Source organism: Tachysurus vachellii, chromosome 7, assembly GCF_030014155.1.
Source record: "Tachysurus vachellii isolate PV-2020 chromosome 7, HZAU_Pvac_v1, whole genome shotgun sequence".
In the NCBI taxonomy this organism is placed as follows: Eukaryota; Metazoa; Chordata; class Actinopteri; order Siluriformes; family Bagridae; genus Tachysurus; species Tachysurus vachellii.
This window is the reverse complement of record NC_083466.1, coordinates 1,502,985-1,522,500: the sequence shown is the minus strand read 5'-3', so window position 1 is coordinate 1,522,500 and position 19,516 is coordinate 1,502,985. Positions and strand designations below refer to the sequence as shown.

Sequence of the window (19,516 nt, the reverse complement as noted above, 5' to 3'; positions counted from 1 at the left end):
CGGCTTCTGAAACAAACGTCTGAAATCCTTGAGTGGAATTGCAAAGTGAACACCACCACAATGTCCTAATCACCACACGGGAAGACCCCCCCCCCCCCCCACCGCCCCGCCCCCTTCGTCTCGCTCTCTATTATGTGTTAACTATTCGCTCCTTTATTTTCCTTCAGTAAAGGCGAAATACAACCCCGTTAACCTCCCCCACTACCGCCAGCACCAGCGCTACCCCACACACACACACCGTCCTCATCAGCAGCAAGTGCTCACAGGGCAGTAAAAGGTTTACTGAGGCACAAAGGGGTGGGGTTTGAGGTGAGCGACAGCTCAGAAATCACAGGTTTAGGACCGTGTTTATTCATTCGCTTGTCTGTCCGTCTGCCCGAGAGACCCGCAAGCACAACAGCTCACAGACGGACGTCCGATAGAAGGAAGGATTTATTCGGACCGATTAAAGGGTCCAGGGTCAGGGGTCACTGCGAGGACTAATGTGGGAAACGGGTTTACTTCAGACTGGTTTACTGGCATGTCAGACTGGTTGCGGGGGTCAGATGAGGCTTGATTGGACTCGATTTTGTCAGATCACTTTCCTGTCACCTGATGCTGCGCTCATAATGTGGCAGCGATGCCGTGAAGCTGTGGGACCGCCTTTGAAGGACGGTTGCAAAATACTGAGATTTCCACAAAAAGCTCAAATTACAGCCACCTTCATTCTACAGCTAATCATCATAAAAATTTCTCTGTACAGTTCCCAGTCCTGTTTTAAACACTGTGTGTGTGTGTGTGTGTCCTTGCTCTTGGATCATTTCCTGCATTTCTTCGTTGTCCAGATGCGCAGTGACCTTGCAACGTCTCCCCGCTTTGCATAATCCAAGCTGATGTAATGCGGGAGCGCCGATGTCATCTTTTCTGCAACACACACACACACAGAGTGAAAACGAGTGTGCCCTCCGCATAGAACGCTAACTTTCCTCTTGAACGAGTAAAAGATTAAACACAGATTTGGGGGGGCGGGGCTTAAGTATGAGCCCAGATTGTCACGTCACTAGCACAAGACATGACGATTACTCCAGGATGGTGTAGCAACTGCAAACAGAACCAACAAAAAAAAAACAACCGCTACAGAACCGTCATACTAAGGACCCGGCTAGCCGGCTAACGTCTGTAACGAACCAAGGCACGGACGTCATGGTGACGGAACGTACAGAAAAGTTCACTTGTCTATGTCCGAGTGTGTTAAAGGTGCGGTGCACGATGTTCGAAAGGCAATGTTGACATTTGAAATCACCAAGATTTCAAAAGTTACAGAGGTAACGGCAGGTCTCCGCCATGTCAGTGTATCAATCTCTTTCTGCTAATGTCAGACACTGAACACTCTCTCCGCCGCATATTGACAAGACACGCCCCTTTATGCTCATTGGCTACACGTTTGTTTTGTTTGTCGGCCCGACTCAGTTTTCTGAAGCATTTCTCAAACAACGTGCACCACGACTTAAAGGAGAAAATGTCTGTTTACGATGAGCGTCAGATACTCGACCCAAAGCCTGAGCTAGCGTATTAGCGGTTAGTTAGCCAGCTAGCAAAGTTAGCTAATTGTGCTATTATTAGGTCGTTAGGAAGCGTTTGCTGTTAATGGTTTAAATTTGCTCAGACTGGCTTTTAAAAATACCCTGAAGTATGAAAGGAAAACAAGAGCAACGTGTGTGTGTGTGTGTGTGTGTGCGTGTGTGTGCGCCTGAGGGGGATGTGTCTGAGGGGTTCCCCAGGAAAACCGCAGTCTTATTTAGCTGCTATTATTATTTTTAAAATCCTACCTCATTTCTGTCATTCCGCAAAAGCCAAGGACTGCCTCAGGGGACACACACACACTCACACACACACACACACAATCACACACTCATACACACTTTCTCAGACACAGCAATTAGTTTGTGTTACAGCGTTACTGGCATGCAATAAAACGTCGATCTGTCATCCTTCCCCAATCGCTTTGATCAAAATGTGATTATTAAGATGATTAGAACAACACGCCCTGTCTCGCTTCCTCACACACTCCGAGAGAGAGAGAGAGAGAGAGAGAAGAAATGATAGAGAGCTAGAACCAGAAGGACAGTGAGCCGGAGCGAGAGAGACAGATAGGCGTGACTGATGCCCAGATGGATGAACAGAGAGACAAACAGTGTCATTAAAGAATAGGATTGAAATGGTATGGTCTGTGGATCAGGAGGAAGTGTTTCCTCTTCCACTTCGTCTTTCCTGACGTTTTCCTTCTTTTCCTTTCACCTTCTCTCTCTATAAACACGAGTGCAGAGCTCCAGCTGTGTCACTGTGTCGCCGTCTGAATCGAATGTACGCGCTTCCTATTAACCTACGACTGGGTTTGTGTTCTCTGTTCTCGTCCTGTCAGGTTCAGTGCCTCTCTTACTCACCGCCTCCCAGAACCTTCACAAAGAGCTGGAGAACGTCCGCTCGCAGAGACACAAGCTGGGTAAGAGACCGTTCCCTTACAGTGCAGTGACGGGGGGCCAATACTTTCAGTCACACTAAAGACTAATGTTGACTGATGTAAAGTGTGTATATTTTACTTGTGTGTGTGTGTGTGTGTTAGAGAGGAGGAAGAAAGCATCAGTTTGGGAGAAGAACCTTCTCTACCCCATTGTCATGTTGATACTACTCGCTGGCACGGTAACACACACACACACACACACACACACACACACACACACACCGCTCCTGTTTTATTATCATACATGAGCCTGGATTTGTTTATTACTTTAAAGATCACATGTTTGTGTATGAATGTTTTTATTTGTAGGCCATCTCTGTGTTTCTGGTTGCTCTGAACATTTTGTACCTGCTGGTGGATGAAACTGCGTTACCGAAAGGATCAACGGTAACACACACACACACACACACACACACACACACACACAGAGCAGTGTGAATAGAATTCCAGATATGCTCAGGTGTGATGGCGAGCGGAGGGTGAATCAGATGGGTATCTGTCGGCTCGAGTGTTTGATATCGTGTAGCATTCAGAGTCGCTCAGACATGATGAGGCGAGACACACACACACACACACACACACACACACAGACCCCTCACCTGCTGTGTGTGTGTGTGTGTGTGTGTGAGCTTACCTAATGGAACTTGTTCACACCGCGAGTCTGCTGTAATGGCCGTCATCTCCCTGTCACTGAAATATCTATGAACGTGCACTGATTGGCTGTGAGACGCGACGTTGCAGCCAATCAGGATCGAGCTTTACTCCACTGGGGCTCAGAAGCACCTCTGATTTGCATTTTAAACACGTTTCTACAGGTAGCTACCTAAATCTGATGATGTCAAAAAAATACCCAGGCCATCTAACATACACGTGTGTGTGTGTGTGTGTGTGTGTGTGTGTTTTCCCCACCCTGGTACAGATTGTGTTTCGCTCACTGCATGTTTGTGCTGCGGAGTTTTAACGTTTTGATTAGCACCGAGATCTCTGTCCTGGCACGACGTGCCGCGCCGTGTTGAAATTGGAAACGGCTTTGTGTGTTTGCTGAGCTGGATGGACGCCACGCTCCGCTTCACATCACACGCTGCTGCTCCGCTCTGCTCCGCCGCCTCAAACGCTTTCTCCTGGTTACTTTGTGTAAATTCCTGGTTGCTGATTGGCTTAGAGAGCTATGCTAGTGTATCTAAGCTTCGTTTAGCTACTGTTTGAATTTATACTCGTTGAATTCCGGATTCCGATTGGTCCAGAGGTGTGGATTCATTTCCCAGTAGTACAGGCTCACGTTACCACCCAAGTAATACCACGATATCGTTTCCATAGTAACCGATTCTGCAGGAAACCCAGTCAGCCTGAACTTGACACAGACTTACAGCTACACTTCGCCACCGCAGTCTGTCGAGCGTGTGACCTTCGTGTCAGAAGGTTTGCACAGACAGGCTTGGGAACTAAGCGAGCAAGCTAACGGTGATCCCGCGAGTCCCGAGGCGACCCGAGAGGAGAGTACGGACACGTTCGGCTTCACGTTACGGGACGTGAAGGATGTTATGTTTGAACGGCTTTATGAACAAATCAAACAGATTAGCCACACAACAGGAGAGAACAGAAACCAGCTGCTGTTTTTTTTTTTTTCCCTCCAAATCACCAATCGCTCTCGATGTGTAAACAGGTGTTCAAACAAGATGGAGGGGGGATAAAGAAAAAAAGGAAGGGGAATAAGCCGTAATGTGCAACACAGAATGTGCTGAATAAACTCAAACCAGGAAGCGTGCAGATGCCTTGAAATAACACGGCGTAATCTCTCTAGCTGTGTTCTACATCACGCTCCTGTGTAAAAGGGATGAAGTGCGTGCACTTTCTGCACAAACCTGTCCTGTCATGTATGTGGGGACATTCATTTGGGACGCAACCCATCACTGACTGACTGACTCACTGACTGACTTGCTGACTGACTGACTCGCTCACTGACTGACTGACTGACTTGCTCACTGACTGACTGACTGCCTGGCTCACTGACTGATTCGCTCACTGACTGACTGACTCTCTCACTGACTGACTGACTTGCTGACTGACTGACTCACTGACTGACTCACTGATTGACTGACTGACTTGCTCACTGACTGACTGACTGACTCGCTCGCTGACTGACTCGCTCACTGACTGACTGACTCTCTCACTGACTGACTCGCTCACTGACTGACTGACTCGCTCACTGACTGACTGACTCGCTCACTGACTGATTCACTCACTGACTGACTGACTGACTCACTCACTGACTGACTTGCTCACTAACTGACTGACTGGCTCACTGACTGACTGACTGGCTCACTGACTGACTTGCTCACTGACTGACTGACTGACTGACTCACTGACTGACTTGCTCACTGACTGGCTCACTGACTGACTGGCTCACTGACTGACTCGCTCACTGACTGACTCGCTCACTGACTGACTGACTCGCTCACTGACTGACTGACTCGCTCGCTGACTGACTCGCTCACTGACTGACTGACTGACTCTCTCACTGACTGACTGACTCTCTCACTGACTGACTCGCTGACTGACTGACTGACTCGCTCACTGACTGACTGACTCGCTCACTGACTGATTCACTCACTGACTGACTGACTGACTCACTCACTGACTGACTGACTGACTCACTCACTGACTGACTGACTGACTTGCTCACTGACTGACTGACTGGCTCACTGACTGACTTGCTCACTGACTGACTGACTGACTGACTGACTCACTCACTGACTGACTTGCTCACTGACTGGCTCACTGACTGACTGACTGGCTCACTGACTGACTCGCTCACTGACTGACTGACTCGCTCACTGACTGACTCGCTCACTGACTGACTGACTCGCTCACTGACTGATTCACTCACTGACTGACTGACTGATTCACTCACTGACTGACTGACTGACTTGCTCACTGACTGACTGACTGACTGACTCACTCACTGACTGACTGACTGACTCACTGACTGACTGACTCATTGACTGACTCACTGACTGACTGACTCACTGACTGACTTGCTCACTGACTGACTGACTCACTCACTGACTGACTGACTGACTTGCTCACTGACTGACTGACTTGCTCACTGACTGACTGACTGGCTCACTGACTGACTGACTGACTGACTCACTCACTGACTGACTGACTGACTCACTGACTGACTGACTCACTCACTGACTGAGTGACTCATTGACTGACTCACTGACTGACTGACTCACTGACTGACTCACTGTTGTTCTGTTGATTTTCTGTAGCATATAACGTGGAACCGCTTATTAATTGCACTTTCACTTCACACCGACGGAACGTCTATCTGAACGGAGGGACGGATGGACGGATTGACTGATAAATGGTTCGGCGGATGACAGGAATCAATACATGGCCGGATGGATGGATGAGCTGATGTTTGGAAATATGGACTGATGGTTTCATGGGGTTTCATTTAATGGATGGAGGCTTTTGATGAACAGGTTGATAAACGGTAGGATGAATGTGTAGATGGGAGAATTGATAAAGAGGGACGCAGTGGGATCGTCGTGCGCGTGGTGTGTGTTGCTATGGCGATGAGGTCATGTGACCCGGTCGTAGCGGTAATGTACTTCTTTGGTGATGTCACTTATGGCATGTAACATCATACTGTGCACTGCAAACCACCTGTGTGTGTGTGTGTGTGTGTGTGTGTGTGTGTGTGTGTGGGGAACATTCCTTCAGGTGAGACACAGTGTGTGCTTTGATGTTTCTCTGTTCTAACGGAGGATCCTAAGAGAAAGTGTGTGGTGGATTAGAGCGATCAGAGAGCTGTTAGACATGTAGAGAGCAAGAGGTCAAAGGTCAAACATCCCTACACACTCTCTCTCACACACTCTTTCTCTCTCTCACTCTCTCTCTGCAGGATCCTGAGATCGGGAACGCATCTCTCTCTACGTTTGGTGTCGTTCAGGCTGTGGTTGAAATCGTCCTCATGATGTATCCAACACTGTTAACGATGAATGTGTGTGTGTGTGTGTGTGTGTTGATGAGTGTGTGTGGTGTGTGTGTGTGTGTGTGTTTTTGACCTTAACTGTGCTGCAGTTACCTAATGGTCTCCTCTGTTGTTGGGTTCTACAGCCTTCGTATCTTTCAGGGACTCACACCCAGGAAGGATGACACCACAATGACCACAGTACACACACACACACACACACACATACACACACGGTTGTCTTCCTTCTTATACCACAACATTTTATTCATTAAATACAATGTTCATCTTTTTCTACTTTGCACATTGATGATGTGGAAAATCCATGGTGCAGTTTTACACAGTTCACTTTACTCGTTGTTCCAGATCATCGGCTGCTGCGTGTCCATCCTGGTCTTGAGCTCGGCTCTCCCCGTCATGTCCCGAACGCTCGGTAAGAGGCTGTGTGTGTGTGTGTGTGTGTATGTGTGTGTGTGACAGGTTAGCAAGTGTGACGATAGCAACAATAAACAATATGCTAAGCTACCGCCACAGCTGTTCAAATAGGTGTGACTCAGTGAAAAAAAAATCTCAGCATAGAAAAGAAGAAAGAAAAGATGCAACCGCATGAATCAGAATTCCATCACACACACACACACACACACACACACACACACACAGCTGTGTGTGTCTTTAAAAATGTGGGAAAGGTAAACTGCAGACTCTGTGGATACACACTACTGTCTCAAAGATGTTTAATAATGTGCTGGTGATTATGTCCCATCTCTCTGTGTGTGTGTGTGTGTGTGTGTGTGTGTGTGTGTGTGTGTGTGTGTGTGTGTGTGTGTGTGTCAGGAATAACGAGGTTCGACTTGTTGGGGGATTTCGGTCGGTTTAACTGGTTGGGGAATTTCTACATCGTATTGTCATATAACCTGCTGTTTGCTGTGGTGACCACACTGTGTTTAATCACCAAGTTCACCTCCGCTGTCCGAGAAGAGCTGCTCAAAGCACTCGGTAACACACACACACACACACACACAAACACACACAACCATCAATACACACACACACACAATCATCAATACACACAACCCCAACCTTTACCATCAATACACACACACACATACACACAAAAAACCATCAATACACACACACACACACACACACATACACACAAAAAACCATCAATACACACACACACACACAAAACCATCAATACACAATCATCAATACACACAACCCCAACCTTTACCATCAATACACACACACACACAACCCCAACCTTTACCATCAGTACACACACACCTTTAGAACACCTCCAACTACCCCGATCTACACCCTTCAACCATCAATACATACACACAACTCAAACATTTACCATCAATACACACACACACCACAACCATCAATACACACACACACCACAACCATCAATACACACACACCAACCTTTACCATCAATACACACACACCACAACCATCAATACACACACACACACCCCCACCACAACTATCAATACACACACACAGACACACACACACACACACACACACACCAACCTTTACCATCAATACACACACACACACACCCACCACAACCATCAATACACACACCCCAACCTTTACCATCAATACACACACACCCACCACAACTATCAATACACACACACAGACACACACACACACACACCAACCTTTACCATCAATACACACACACCCACCACAACCATCAATACACACACACACACACGCACCACCCGAACCTTTACCATCAATACACACACACACACACACAACTCAAACCTTTACCATCAATACACACACACACACCACAACCATCAACACACACACACACACAACCCCAAACTTTACCACCAATACACACACACGCACACCAGGGCCCCCACAGCCACTACATCAACCACAAACACACCTACACACACACCTCAACACAACTATGCACCATCCAACCAACAGCTGGTTTTAATCCACCAGTTCTAAACACTTTAGTTTTCTACCTGTCGTGTGTGTGTGTGTTTCTACCTGTCGTGTGTGTGACTCTCCTTCATTTTTTAGGTCTGGATAAACTGAATCTTTCCACCAGTCCCACAGAACCCGAGTCGAGTAAACTAGCAGCTAACGGCCATCAGAAGACCCTCTGAACTTCTCACACACACACACACACACACACACACACACACACACACACAATCCCATCAGACAGCTTTGTTCCCTGCAGCAGGACATTAACACTGCAGACTTTCATTAAGCTACTTTATTTAAGGTCCTACCTTCACTTTTCCATCAACACCCACCCACACACACACACACACCATTAAAAGTTTGCTCATTTTAATGCAGTTTTAAATCCGTTTCCCTCTTCACGCTGTGAATAAGCGGGCTCGGGTAAAAGTGGAAGCATTATCATCATGTAAGTGTTGTAATTATGTCTGTATATATTCTTTTTTTTTGTCATTGTAAATCTTTTGTACAGCGACTTTTGTTTTCGGTTGATTTCCAGAAATTCACCTCTGATGCCTTATGAGACAGGGGAGGATTTTACAGACGCTTTAATAGCTGTGACACGGAGTGTGTGTGTGTGAGGCATGTACTGATGTGTGCCACTTGCTGACCCTATCGAGTGTGACGTCATTAGATACACACATTGCACACACACATATCTAACATGGGTGTGTGTAACAGTGGCGTCAAATAAGAAGTCGCTGAACAACGGCTGATGAGTGATTGCTTAATCAAGTAGCACTCAAATAGTACAGCGATGATACCACGTGACTCGTCCCTACGTGAACATATTAATTCGTTGACGTTGTCGGTTGTCACGATTCATGGCACTGGGTTTACCAGATCCACCGAATTTGTTCTAGTGAATCAGTTCTCACTGCTATTTGCTTAACCAAACCAAAAGAACACGTTATTGTTGTTCTAATGAGTCAAAGTGTTGATTCATTTGAACGAATCACCACTCTGGGATCTGATTCACAAGAACCAAAGTGACACCGATACTCCATTAAAAAAAAAAAACCTCTTTACTAATTGATTCGTTACAACAAGTGATGATTCAATTTGGTGACAGTGTCATATTTGGATTCGATTCGTTAGAACCGATTGTTAGACCGGTATTTGATTCGTCCAAACTGAATAAACGCAACGATACTGTTTGAGTTGTTAGAACAAGTGTTGATTCACTTTGGCGAATTAAGTCCCGGTGTATCGATTGGTTGTGGTGAATGAAATGACCCGAGTCACAACATACTAATTGATTCGGCTCGGTAATTCCAGTGAGCTGACGATGAGTTTACTGGTGCTGAGTAACCGGTTACTACTCTGATGATTTACTGGAATGAATCAGGTAGTAAAGTGTGTGTCGTGGCTGTGATCGTCGGTACGTGCCCCGGCGAGCGTGAACGTCGGACGGCTGCGTCTGCGGGCGCCTTTTAATAGACAAATTCACTGTGACCGCTCATGTGACCGTCTTAAAACGAACGATAAAGGGCCAGTTTACAATGCCAGTGATGACATGAAACATCCGTGGGTTTTAAACGGTGTTCGAATGAGATTCGAGCTTCTTAAACAGATCTCACATGAGGGACACTGAATTTACAACATGTCAAAAGGTCATTTATTAAATCTCAGTACATAAATAAATAAATAAATAAATAAGCCGTCTTGTCACGTTTTACATTTGAATGTACTGTGTGTCTGAAGGACAATTGTTTTTTTTTTTGTTAAGTAAAGCATATGTACGACGTATGCAAATGTTTTTGTACAAAGTCATTGTATAATATGCAGATTATCAAATGCCTTTTTTGTTTGTTTGTTTGTTTGTTTGTTTGTTTTCCTCGACATCCTCTGGACCACAGATATGAATGAACGAATCGAAGGTGTGAATGTTATACTGTGAAAACAGCAGTTCGATCTTTTATTTCATTACAAGCAGCCAAATTGCTTTTGTGTTTTGTTTTCTTGTCTGTCGTCACACGTTCAGGTCAGTGTGTTGGAAATAAAATGTTCTTTTTCAATGCAAATCCTTTGTCCTTTATTAATAGAGAGAAAACTGTCTGTAAACGTTTTGTCTTTAGCAGCACGACGCTTTGAGTTAATGAATCATATGGCGATGTGTTGAATCGGTTTTTTGATTTATAAAGAATCGGTGTGATGAATTTTCTATTTGATTCATTACAAATAATCAGCCTGCTATTTGACTCATCAAAACTTTACAGTTGACTTATTACAACTTGAGCTGATTTTTTTTATTTGACTCACCGGAATCGATGTGATCGATTCACTAGAACAAACTGAGTGCTTCATCGATTCACCAGAAACAAACAACACCCTGGTATTCGAATATACAAACTGAATCATAACTTGTTCTAATGATTAATTTACTAAAGAGTTCATTCTAGTCCTGGTGAATCAAATACTAGTCTGATTCAATAGAACAAATCATTAGACTGGTAATTGATTCATCACAACCATTTGATTCACGTTGGCTGACCTGATCGGATCCCTTCTAATGAATCAAATACCTGATGTCTGATGAATTGTTCTGGTAAATCAGATTGTATCGTGTGACTTCATTCTGCTAAATTAAACGTCAATATAAACTTAATACCCATTTATCCGAAAAAAGTCAGATTATATATATAAGCCCGATTTAACTCGCTAGCTTGTGGTCAGTGTCATACCTTATATGGTATGTTATTGGGCGAGGTCATAAACAGGAAGTGAGATGTAGTGACAGCGGCAGAGTGGGCAGGTGGCGCCGCCCTCCTGGCAGAAGTGCTCAGATGCTCTGAGGCATGACTGATGGAACAGATGGGAGCAGGAAAGCAGGACGGGCGGAGTGCACGAGTGTGCGCTTCTCAGAGGAGTGAGACAGATCGGACAGTCGCGAGTGTCCCGCTGGACCGCCTGTGACAACACACAAAGACAAACCTGTTAATGTCGCTCACATCTCCGGTTACGACTGCGACGTAAACACGTAAATGACTACTTTATCGTTAGATCTCTGGAATGTCTTATTAACCTGAATAAACCTTTTATAAAACGATTATTACTTATTTACTACACAGTTAGCAAGCTCGATGATCCCGCTGCAGAACAGAAAAGTTTCAGGACATTTTCGGTAAGCAAATAAAACAGGTTTTTTTTTTCCTTTCTTTCTTTTTTTTTTTTGGAGACACTGCGAAATATAAACTTCCTGCTTTTATTTTCTTTGAAACCAGCGGCTAATGAACGACAAAAGCGGCGACAAATCTGCTGTTGGTTTAATTTCCTGGCCCGTGGGTGTGTTGTGTGCATGTGGTTAGTGCTGTGTTGTGTCGTGAACACTGTGTACAATGCGAGCTGATTTACGAGCGAGCTGAGCTCCATTCAGACTGCGCTGGGACATCTGCAGTGTGGAGACAGGTGAGGACACGCCGTGGACCGACAGGGACCAGAGGGATTAGGGCTATTGAGGAGCGGCGCTTTGATCGCACTAGACTTGTGAATTTATGTTCGGATGTGTGAAGGATAAACTTCAGACGAGGTGGAAGCTGGATTTCGATGCTAGCGGAAAGGTAAATGGAACATTTCTCAATAAAGGACAGAAGGTTTTTAGTTTTAAAATGTATTTCCTGTGTGTGACAATAAAGATAAAGTAGAGCTGTGCTTTACATCCATCCATCTGTACCTTCTCCTGCACCTTCATCCACACCTCCTCCTGCACTGCTCTGCTGCTGCCGTGTAGAAGATCGAACAGGTGGAAGATGTCTCGGCTCTGAGCGACGCTGCGGTCGAGGTCACGTAGGAACGAGTCGACGTCGCTGCGGCACGACTGCACCACACTCTCAGTCATCTCCTGAAACTGACAGGAAAACACACACACACACACACACACACACACACTATATTACTACCAAGAAAGAAAGAAAGAAATTCTTAATAGAATGTAAGAAGAAAGAAGGTAAGAAAAAAGAAGGAAGGAATGGCAGAAAGAAGCAGAAAGAGAGAAGAGAAAGAATAACAACAAAACGGGAAAAAAATAAATAAATAAATAGATAACTAGAGACAGAAAAAAAACACAGTGGCCTGCTGTTTTTAAGCTCTGATACGAAGAGGCAGAGTGCTGTACAGTTTTTACGCGTTACCATGGCGACCGGAGATTAAAACGTGGTTGTGATTTGTAATAAACGCAGCAAACAGACGAAGCCAGGATTTTAGGGCTTTTGTTTATTTTAGTGACTTAATCACTGATTGATCGGAGGAGGAGCTAAAGTCACCCCCCACTCCCACCCGATACCAACACACACACACACACACACACAATACTGAAACACTTTAAGATGAAGGAATTCTTTTTGGCATTAACACAACAGCAGTGTTTGTATGAACATCAGGCAAAACACACAAAAGTGTGTGTGTGTGTGTAATTGTGTGTCCTGGGACACACTCTGTGAAGAGAAAGTATGTTTTGGAGTGGACGTGTAAACACACACTCGGCTTTGTGTGTCCCCCAGGAATGTCCGGTGTGTTTGACTCTCTCACACACACACACACACACACACATTCTCCCTAACGAGCTTACGAACGCAATAAGATTTGTTAAAAAATTTTAAAAATTTGTGTGTGTGTGTATGCGTGTGTGTGTGTGTCCTTCATGTGCATTAATGATATGTCTATCATGAAGCAGACAAACAGACCTTCCTGCTTTGTTCATTATTGTATATAAAAAAAAACAAAACAGAAAGAAATGAATGTAGGTTCAAACTCATGAATAATTCATGCTATAATTTTTAATGAATGCTACTTGTTTTAAATTAAACACAGATGTACTTTTTTAGTGAAGTAAAGGGACAAACGACTAGTAACTGTATTAACAGTTTTTATGTGTGTGACTTAAGTGAGACAGAAGTAAATATCTACAGGGATGAACTGCTGCTGCTTAGTTTACCTTCTCTTCAAAGAATCTGCGTCGTAATTGTGGATCATTCGGTGCTACGACTTTCCTTATGCCTCGGTACCACTTTCGGGTGACGCAGCCACGCCACCAGGCCTGAATCCTAAAGGAAGGAATAAAGAAGTTAATAGAAAAATCAAATGGAATAAAAATCTACAATCTCAGCTAACACACACACACACACACACAGGTTTAAATGTAAAGACGTGATTATACCTGAGCGCACACGTCTCTCTGTAGAGTCTCGCTCCGTCGTGTATCACTCGGGTCTCATAGTGCTCCGTCCTGCACAGCGGACAACACTTCCTTCCCGAAAAGTGCTCCAACTTCCTCAAACATGCCTAAAAATGTACAACAAACGTCCTCAAACACACCTAAACACGCTAAGAAAGAGAAAAGAGATATATGTATGTGTGTGAAGAGGGATATAGTCGTGAGCAGGTGCTGGATGTGTATTGGATGTATACTAGATGTGTGCTGGATATGCAATGGAAGAGTGTTGGAAGTGCGCTGGATGTACGCTGGATGTATGAGGGGTGCGTGCTGGATGTATGAGGGGTGCATGCTGGATGTATGCTGGATGTGAGCTAGTTGTATGAGGGACGCATGCAGGATGTATGCTGGATGTGTGCTAGTTTAATGAGGGGTGCGTGCTGGATGTATGAGGGATGCATGCTGGATGTGTGCTAGTTTAATGAGGGGTGCGTGCTGGATGTATGAGGGGTGCGTGCTGGATGTATGAGGGGTGCGTGCTGGATGTATGAGGGGTGCGTGCTGGATGTGCATTGGATGTGTTCTAGATGTATGAGGGATGTATGCAGGATGTGCACTGGATGAGTGCTGGATGTTCACTAGGTCTATGAAGAATGTATGCTAGATGTATGAGGGATGTGTGCTGGATGTGCACTAGGTCTACGAAGAATGTGTCCTGGATCTATGAGGGATGTGTGCTAGTTGTGCACTGAATGAGCTCTGAATGTGCGAGTGATGTGTGCTGGATGTATGATGGATGTGTGCTGGATGTATGAGGGATGTGTGCTGGATGTACACTTGATGTGTGCTGGATGTACACTTGATGTGTGCTGGATGTATGAGGGATGTGTGCTGGATGTACACTTGATGTGTGCTGGATGTACGTTTGATGTGTGCTGGATGTATGAGGGATGTGTGCTGGATGTACACTTGATGTGTGCTGGATGTATGAGGGATGTGTGCTGGATGTATGAGGGATGTGTGCTGGATGTATGAGGGATGTGTGCTGGATGTATGAGGGATGTGTGCTGGATGTACACTTGATGTGTGCTGGATGTACGCTTGATGTGTGCTGGATGTACGCTTGATGTGTGCTGGATGTATGAGGGATGTGTGCTGGATGTATGAGGGATGTGTGCTGGATGTATGAGGGATGTGTGCTGGATGTACGCTTGATGTGTGCTGGATGTATGAGGGATGTGTGCTGGATGTACGCTTGATGTGTGCTGGATGTATGAGGGATGTGTGCTGGATGTACGCTTGATGTGTGCTGGATGTATGAGGGATGTGTGCTGGATGTACGCTTGATGTGTGCTGGATGTACACTTGATGTGTGCTGGATGTACGCTTGATGTGTGCTGGATGTACGCTTGATGTGTGCTGGATGTACGCTTGATGTGTGCTGGATGTACGCTTGATGTGTGCTGGATGTATGAGGGATGTGTGCTGGATGTACACTTGATGTGTGCTGGATGTACGCTTGATGTGTGCTGGATGTATGAGGGATATGTGCTGGATGTATGCTTGATGTTTGCTGCAAACACGCTTGATGTGTGCTGGATGCGTGTGCTGGATGTGTGCTGGATGCGTGTGCCAGATGCGTGTGCTGGATGCGTGTGCTGGATGTGTGCTGAATGCGTGCTGGATGTGTGTGCTGGATGCGTGTGCTGGATGCGTGTGCTGGATGCGTGCTGGATGCGTGTGCTAGATGTGTGCTGGATGCGTGTGCTGAATGTGTGCTGGATGCGTGTGCTGGATGTGTGCTGGATGCGTGTGCTGGATGTGTGCTGGATGCGTGTGCTAGATGTGTGCTGGATGCGTGTGCTGGATGTGTGCTGGATGCGTGTGCTAGATGTGTGCTGGATGCGTGTGCTGGATGTATGAGGGAGGTGTGCTGGATGTATGAGGGATGTGTGCTGGATATATGAGGGAGGAGCGCTGGATGTATGAGGGATGAGCGCTGGATGTATGAGGGATGAGTGCTGGATGTATGAGGGATGTGCGCTTGATGTGTGCTGGATGCGTGTGCTGGATGATGAACTCACTTTGTGAAAGACGTGAGAACAGGAAAGCAAAACCTGTCAGGAAATAAAGATGATCGGTGATTTTATATTACTGATTATTGCAGTATTAAATCTCACACTAACACATAAATAAAGTGTATGATTGTAATTACAACTCCCAAACTTCACAGGGTTTCTGCTGAAGCCTCACTGATATTTCAGAAAATCAAAGAGAGAATCTGTAAGACTCCTTTCTTTCTCTCCCTTTTCTTACTGGCTCCTCTCATTTTCCCCTGCTTTCCATCTTTCTGCTAAGTCTCTTTTTACTTCATCCTCTCTTTCCTTCTATCCTTTTAACTGTCCTTCCTTCCTGTTTGACCTACTGTTTGTGCTCTCTAGCTCCCTTTCCTTCTTCCCGTCTGTCTGTCTTTCCTTCCTTCTTGTCGTCATCTTTAGGGTCAGTCCCTGTGGCGTTTTGATGATCCTGGGTGATGTTTCAGTGAGAGCTGATTTGGAGTTGGTGTAACTTGAGAGTGGTGATTACTCTCACACTTTGAAATCTTACCGCTGTCTAATTTAGACTTTTATCTAGAATTAAATGCCGATTGGACACGAAGCTGCCTGTCTGAAGCTTCACAGGTAGCACAGCGCAGGTTCACGAAAACCCCTCATCATGTCAGCGGCTTGGGTTTGGGTTTTTTTGTTTAATATCTGGGCTGATTTATGGCTGTGGGAGTTACTATTAAGCAAACGTGCAATTACAGATTTAACTTTGATAAAGAGAAGTGCTTATTAACTCGCCGTAAAATAACTCACCTCCGATTGGGTTTAATTCCTTCTCTTTCAGAGCCAGGCTGTTACTGCGCTTTAATTGATTTGAAGTGAATGCAGTGCTCCTTCCCTAAGCCTCAGGGTCAAACACACACATACAAGCTAATATTTACATAAGCGTCTATGGTAACTTGGATTTGTGGCCGTGTATGGCTTTCTTTTCCCAGCATTCCAGGGTGGATCGGCGTCTTGACCCCGAGAGCGGCCTACATGGATGTTTGCTTCTTCAGTAACAATATTTTTTAGTGAACTCAAACAACTCATATCTTTAAACATTTCTTTAATCTTTATCTTGAAAAAAAAGAGCGAGCAAGTTTTTTAATCATTACAGAGCCCTGTCTGGAGAAGGGAATTGTGGGTAATTCGTACCTGCAGCTGGAGGCGGAACTCCTCTGTGCAGATGATGCAGGGATGCGTGGAGTCTCCGTTCAGCAGAGAGCGAGATTTCACCTCCATCCACTCGTCTTCACTAAGCCTTCTGCTGCTCATGGGAGCTGCTACTAATCCCAGCTTCTGAGCTACACACACACACACACACACATTACAGACACACAAAGCTAGATGGATGAACAGAGAAAGGTGGAGAGACAGAAAGGTAGATAGGAGGGCAGACAGACAGACAGAGCAACAACAAGGGAAACAGACAAACACATAGAAAGAAAGATAGACAGATAGGCACACAAGGCAGATGAACCAGACAGACAGATGGATAGCAACAGATCAAGCAATCAGACAGGCAGAAAAATAACAGACAGAAAGGTGGAAAAGCAGACAGATAGACAGCTTAACAGGCACTTAAAGCAAACGGATAAATGGAAGAAAGGTAGAAGGAGAAAGAGAAAGATAGATAGATGGATAGAGAAAGGAAGAAAGACAGGCAGCAGGTAGAAAGGCAGAGAAATGAATGGACAGAAAGACAAAAAATATAAACAAAATTGTGCGTGTGTTTATCCCAGAGTACCGAGCGTGAGCGGTGGCTGACGTGAGTCCAGCACAAACTCTTGCTCATCATCATCATCATCATCACCATAATGGAGTGTGTGTGCGAGACGTGTGGAAGGTGATGATGGAAGGCTCCGGATGATGTGATCCTGAAGTGCTCCAGCCATCACGGCCCGCTTCCTTCTGTCAGCTCTGTTACCGTGGCCCTGCATAAGTGTGTGTGTGTGTGTGTGTGTGTGTGTGAGAGAGTGAGTGTGTGTGAGAGTGTGAGTGTGAGAGAGAGAGTGTGTGTGTGTGTGTGAGAGTGTGAGTGTGTGTGAGAGAGTGTGTGTGTGTGTGTGTGTGTGTGAGAGAGAGTGAGTGTGTGTGAGAGTGTGAGTGTGAGAGAGAGAGTGTGTGTGTGTGTGTGTGTGTGTGTGTGTGTGAGAGTGTGAGTGTGTGTGTGTGTGTGTGTGAGAGAGAGAGTGTGTGTGTATGTGTGTGTGTGTGTGTGAGAGTGTGTGTGTGTGAGAGTGTGAGTGTGAGAGAGAGAGAGTGTGTGTGTGTGAGAGTGTGAGTGTGTGTGAGTGTGTGTGAGAGAGTGTGTGTGTGTGTGTGTGTGTGTGAGAGAGAGTGTGAGTGTGTATTATTAGTAGTATTATTATGCAGTAGTGTTTAACACTGTGAACACATTTAACACACATTTAACGCGCGCCATTGAACTAATTTTTAACTTAATAATAAAAAACATAAACATAAACAGTTCCTAACCGGAAGTAACTGATTAATAAAGCGTTACAAAAGCTCATTAGCATTTGTCAGTGTTAATAAACTTTGCAAGCTAACGGAAAAATTAAATGACGGTAAAAAAAACTACAGTCATGTGACATAAACCCGCATTTCTTTTTTAATTAGAGGAGAAAAAACAATGTTCCTACCTTCAGCATTGTCGCAAAACAGAGCCGTGTCCCTGGTTACTCTGATTACTCTGTTGCCTAGCAACAGCGTGGCAGCTGGCGCTAGAGTGTCGCGAGCGCGCATGCGCGTCGCCATGAGCAGCGTTCGTGACAAACTTTAAGTTTTCATTAAAAGAAAAAGAAGAAGAAGAAAAAAAGCCGCCTTTTGTTGTATTGAAGCTTTTATAGTTTGAAAATAATGTAATTAGATCTGATTAATTTATTTATGCATTTATTAAAGCGAATGTGTTTGCTTGGAATGCAGCTTCTCTGATAACTAAAAATAATCCAAACTATTGTAATATAATAATAATAATAATAATAATAATAATAATAATAATAATAATAATAATAATCTGCCATCTTTATTCTCATCTCCTTCACCTGTCTCTCTCTCCAGTCTCTTTAATGTCTTTCACCTGTATCTCTGTTACTGTCTGTCTCATACTGGTCTTCTGCTTTGTCTCACTGTCTCTCTGCCCAGTCTCTCTCCAGTCTCTCTCCAGTCTCTCCCCCTCTCACTCTCGTCTCCCTCTAGTCTCTCCCCCTCTCACTCTCTTCTCTCTCCAGTCTCTCCTCCCTCTCACTCTCTTTTCTCTCCAGTCTCTCTCCTCTCTCCCCCTCTCACTCTCTTCTCTCTCCAGTCTCCCCCCTCCCACTCTCTTCTCTCTCCAGTCTCTCTCCAGTCTCTCTCCAGTCTCTCCTCTCTCTCTCTCACTCTCTTCTCTCTCCAGTCTCCCTCTCCAGTCTCTCCTCTCTCTCACTCTCTTCTCTCTCCAGTCTCCCTCTCCAGTCTCTCCTCTCTCTCACTCTCTTCTCTCTCCAGTCTCTCTCCAGTCTCTCCTCCCTCTCACTCTCTTTTCTCTCCAGTCTCTCTCCTCTCTCCCCCTCTCACTCTCTTCTCTCTCCAGTCTCTCCCCCTCTCACTCTCGTCTCTCCCCAGTCTCTCTCCACTCTCTCCAGTCACTCCCCCTCTCACTCTCTTCTCTCTCCAGTCTCTCTCCAGTCTCTCCCCCTCTCACTCTCTTCTCTCCCCCTCCTTTCTCTGTCTCATGCTCCTTTTGCTCCTGGATCTCTCCAATCTCTCCTCTGTCTCTTGGCGGAGTCTCTCCCGTCTCTCTCTCATCT

General features: G+C 45.3%; 2 protein-coding genes across 4 annotated transcripts in view; one reads left to right on the top strand and one right to left on the bottom strand.

Moving 5' to 3' along the window:
* lmbr1 (limb development membrane protein 1) overlaps positions 1-10,510 on the top strand; it is a 19,884-nt gene extending 9,374 nt beyond the window's left edge. Inside the window, exons 10-17 of one of the 2 annotated variants that reach the window (XM_060873779.1) lie at positions 2,402-2,482; positions 2,603-2,679; positions 2,810-2,887; positions 6,414-6,487; positions 6,593-6,683; positions 6,849-6,915; positions 7,317-7,478; positions 8,541-10,510. In XM_060873779.1, coding sequence (XP_060729762.1) covers positions 2,402-2,482; positions 2,603-2,679; positions 2,810-2,887; positions 6,414-6,487; positions 6,593-6,683; positions 6,849-6,915; positions 7,317-7,478; positions 8,541-8,626 — 716 coding nt within the window. In that variant the 3' untranslated portion in view covers positions 8,627-10,510. The remainder of the gene's footprint in view (positions 1-2,401; positions 2,483-2,602; positions 2,680-2,809; positions 2,888-6,413; positions 6,488-6,592; positions 6,684-6,848; positions 6,916-7,316; positions 7,479-8,540) is intronic. The other variant, XM_060873780.1, reaches the window with a different exon arrangement.
* rnf32 (ring finger protein 32) lies at positions 771-18,478 on the bottom strand. Of its 2 annotated transcripts, XM_060873782.1 has the most exons (9): positions 18,371-18,478; positions 17,473-17,659; positions 16,881-17,029; positions 15,723-15,755; positions 13,642-13,766; positions 13,420-13,528; positions 12,160-12,333; positions 11,171-11,396; positions 771-903 (listed from the first exon to the last, which is right to left on the bottom strand). In XM_060873782.1, the coding sequence occupies exons 1-8, from the start codon at positions 18,377-18,379 to the stop codon at positions 11,184-11,186; spliced, it is 999 nt and encodes a 332-aa protein (XP_060729765.1). In that variant the 5' UTR covers positions 18,380-18,478; the 3' UTR covers positions 771-903; positions 11,171-11,183. The 2 variants fall into 2 exon arrangements, with proteins under 2 accessions (XP_060729765.1, XP_060729764.1); XM_060873781.1 differs by lacking the exon at positions 771-903 and having other exon boundaries at positions 10,484-11,396.
* Positions 18,479-19,516: the final 1,038 nt, after the last annotated feature.

Excerpts from the sequence above, each read along its gene's own strand:
- rnf32 (XM_060873782.1), bottom strand. Across the intron at positions 17,030-17,472 it reads TCAGCCACCGCTCACGCTCG|CTCAGAAGCTGGGATTAGTA; the intron begins GTACTCTGGGAT and ends GTGTGTGTGTAG. Across the intron at positions 15,756-16,880 it reads AGTTCCGCCTCCAGCTGCAG|GTTTTGCTTTCCTGTTCTCA; the intron begins GTACGAATTACC and ends ATTTCCTGACAG.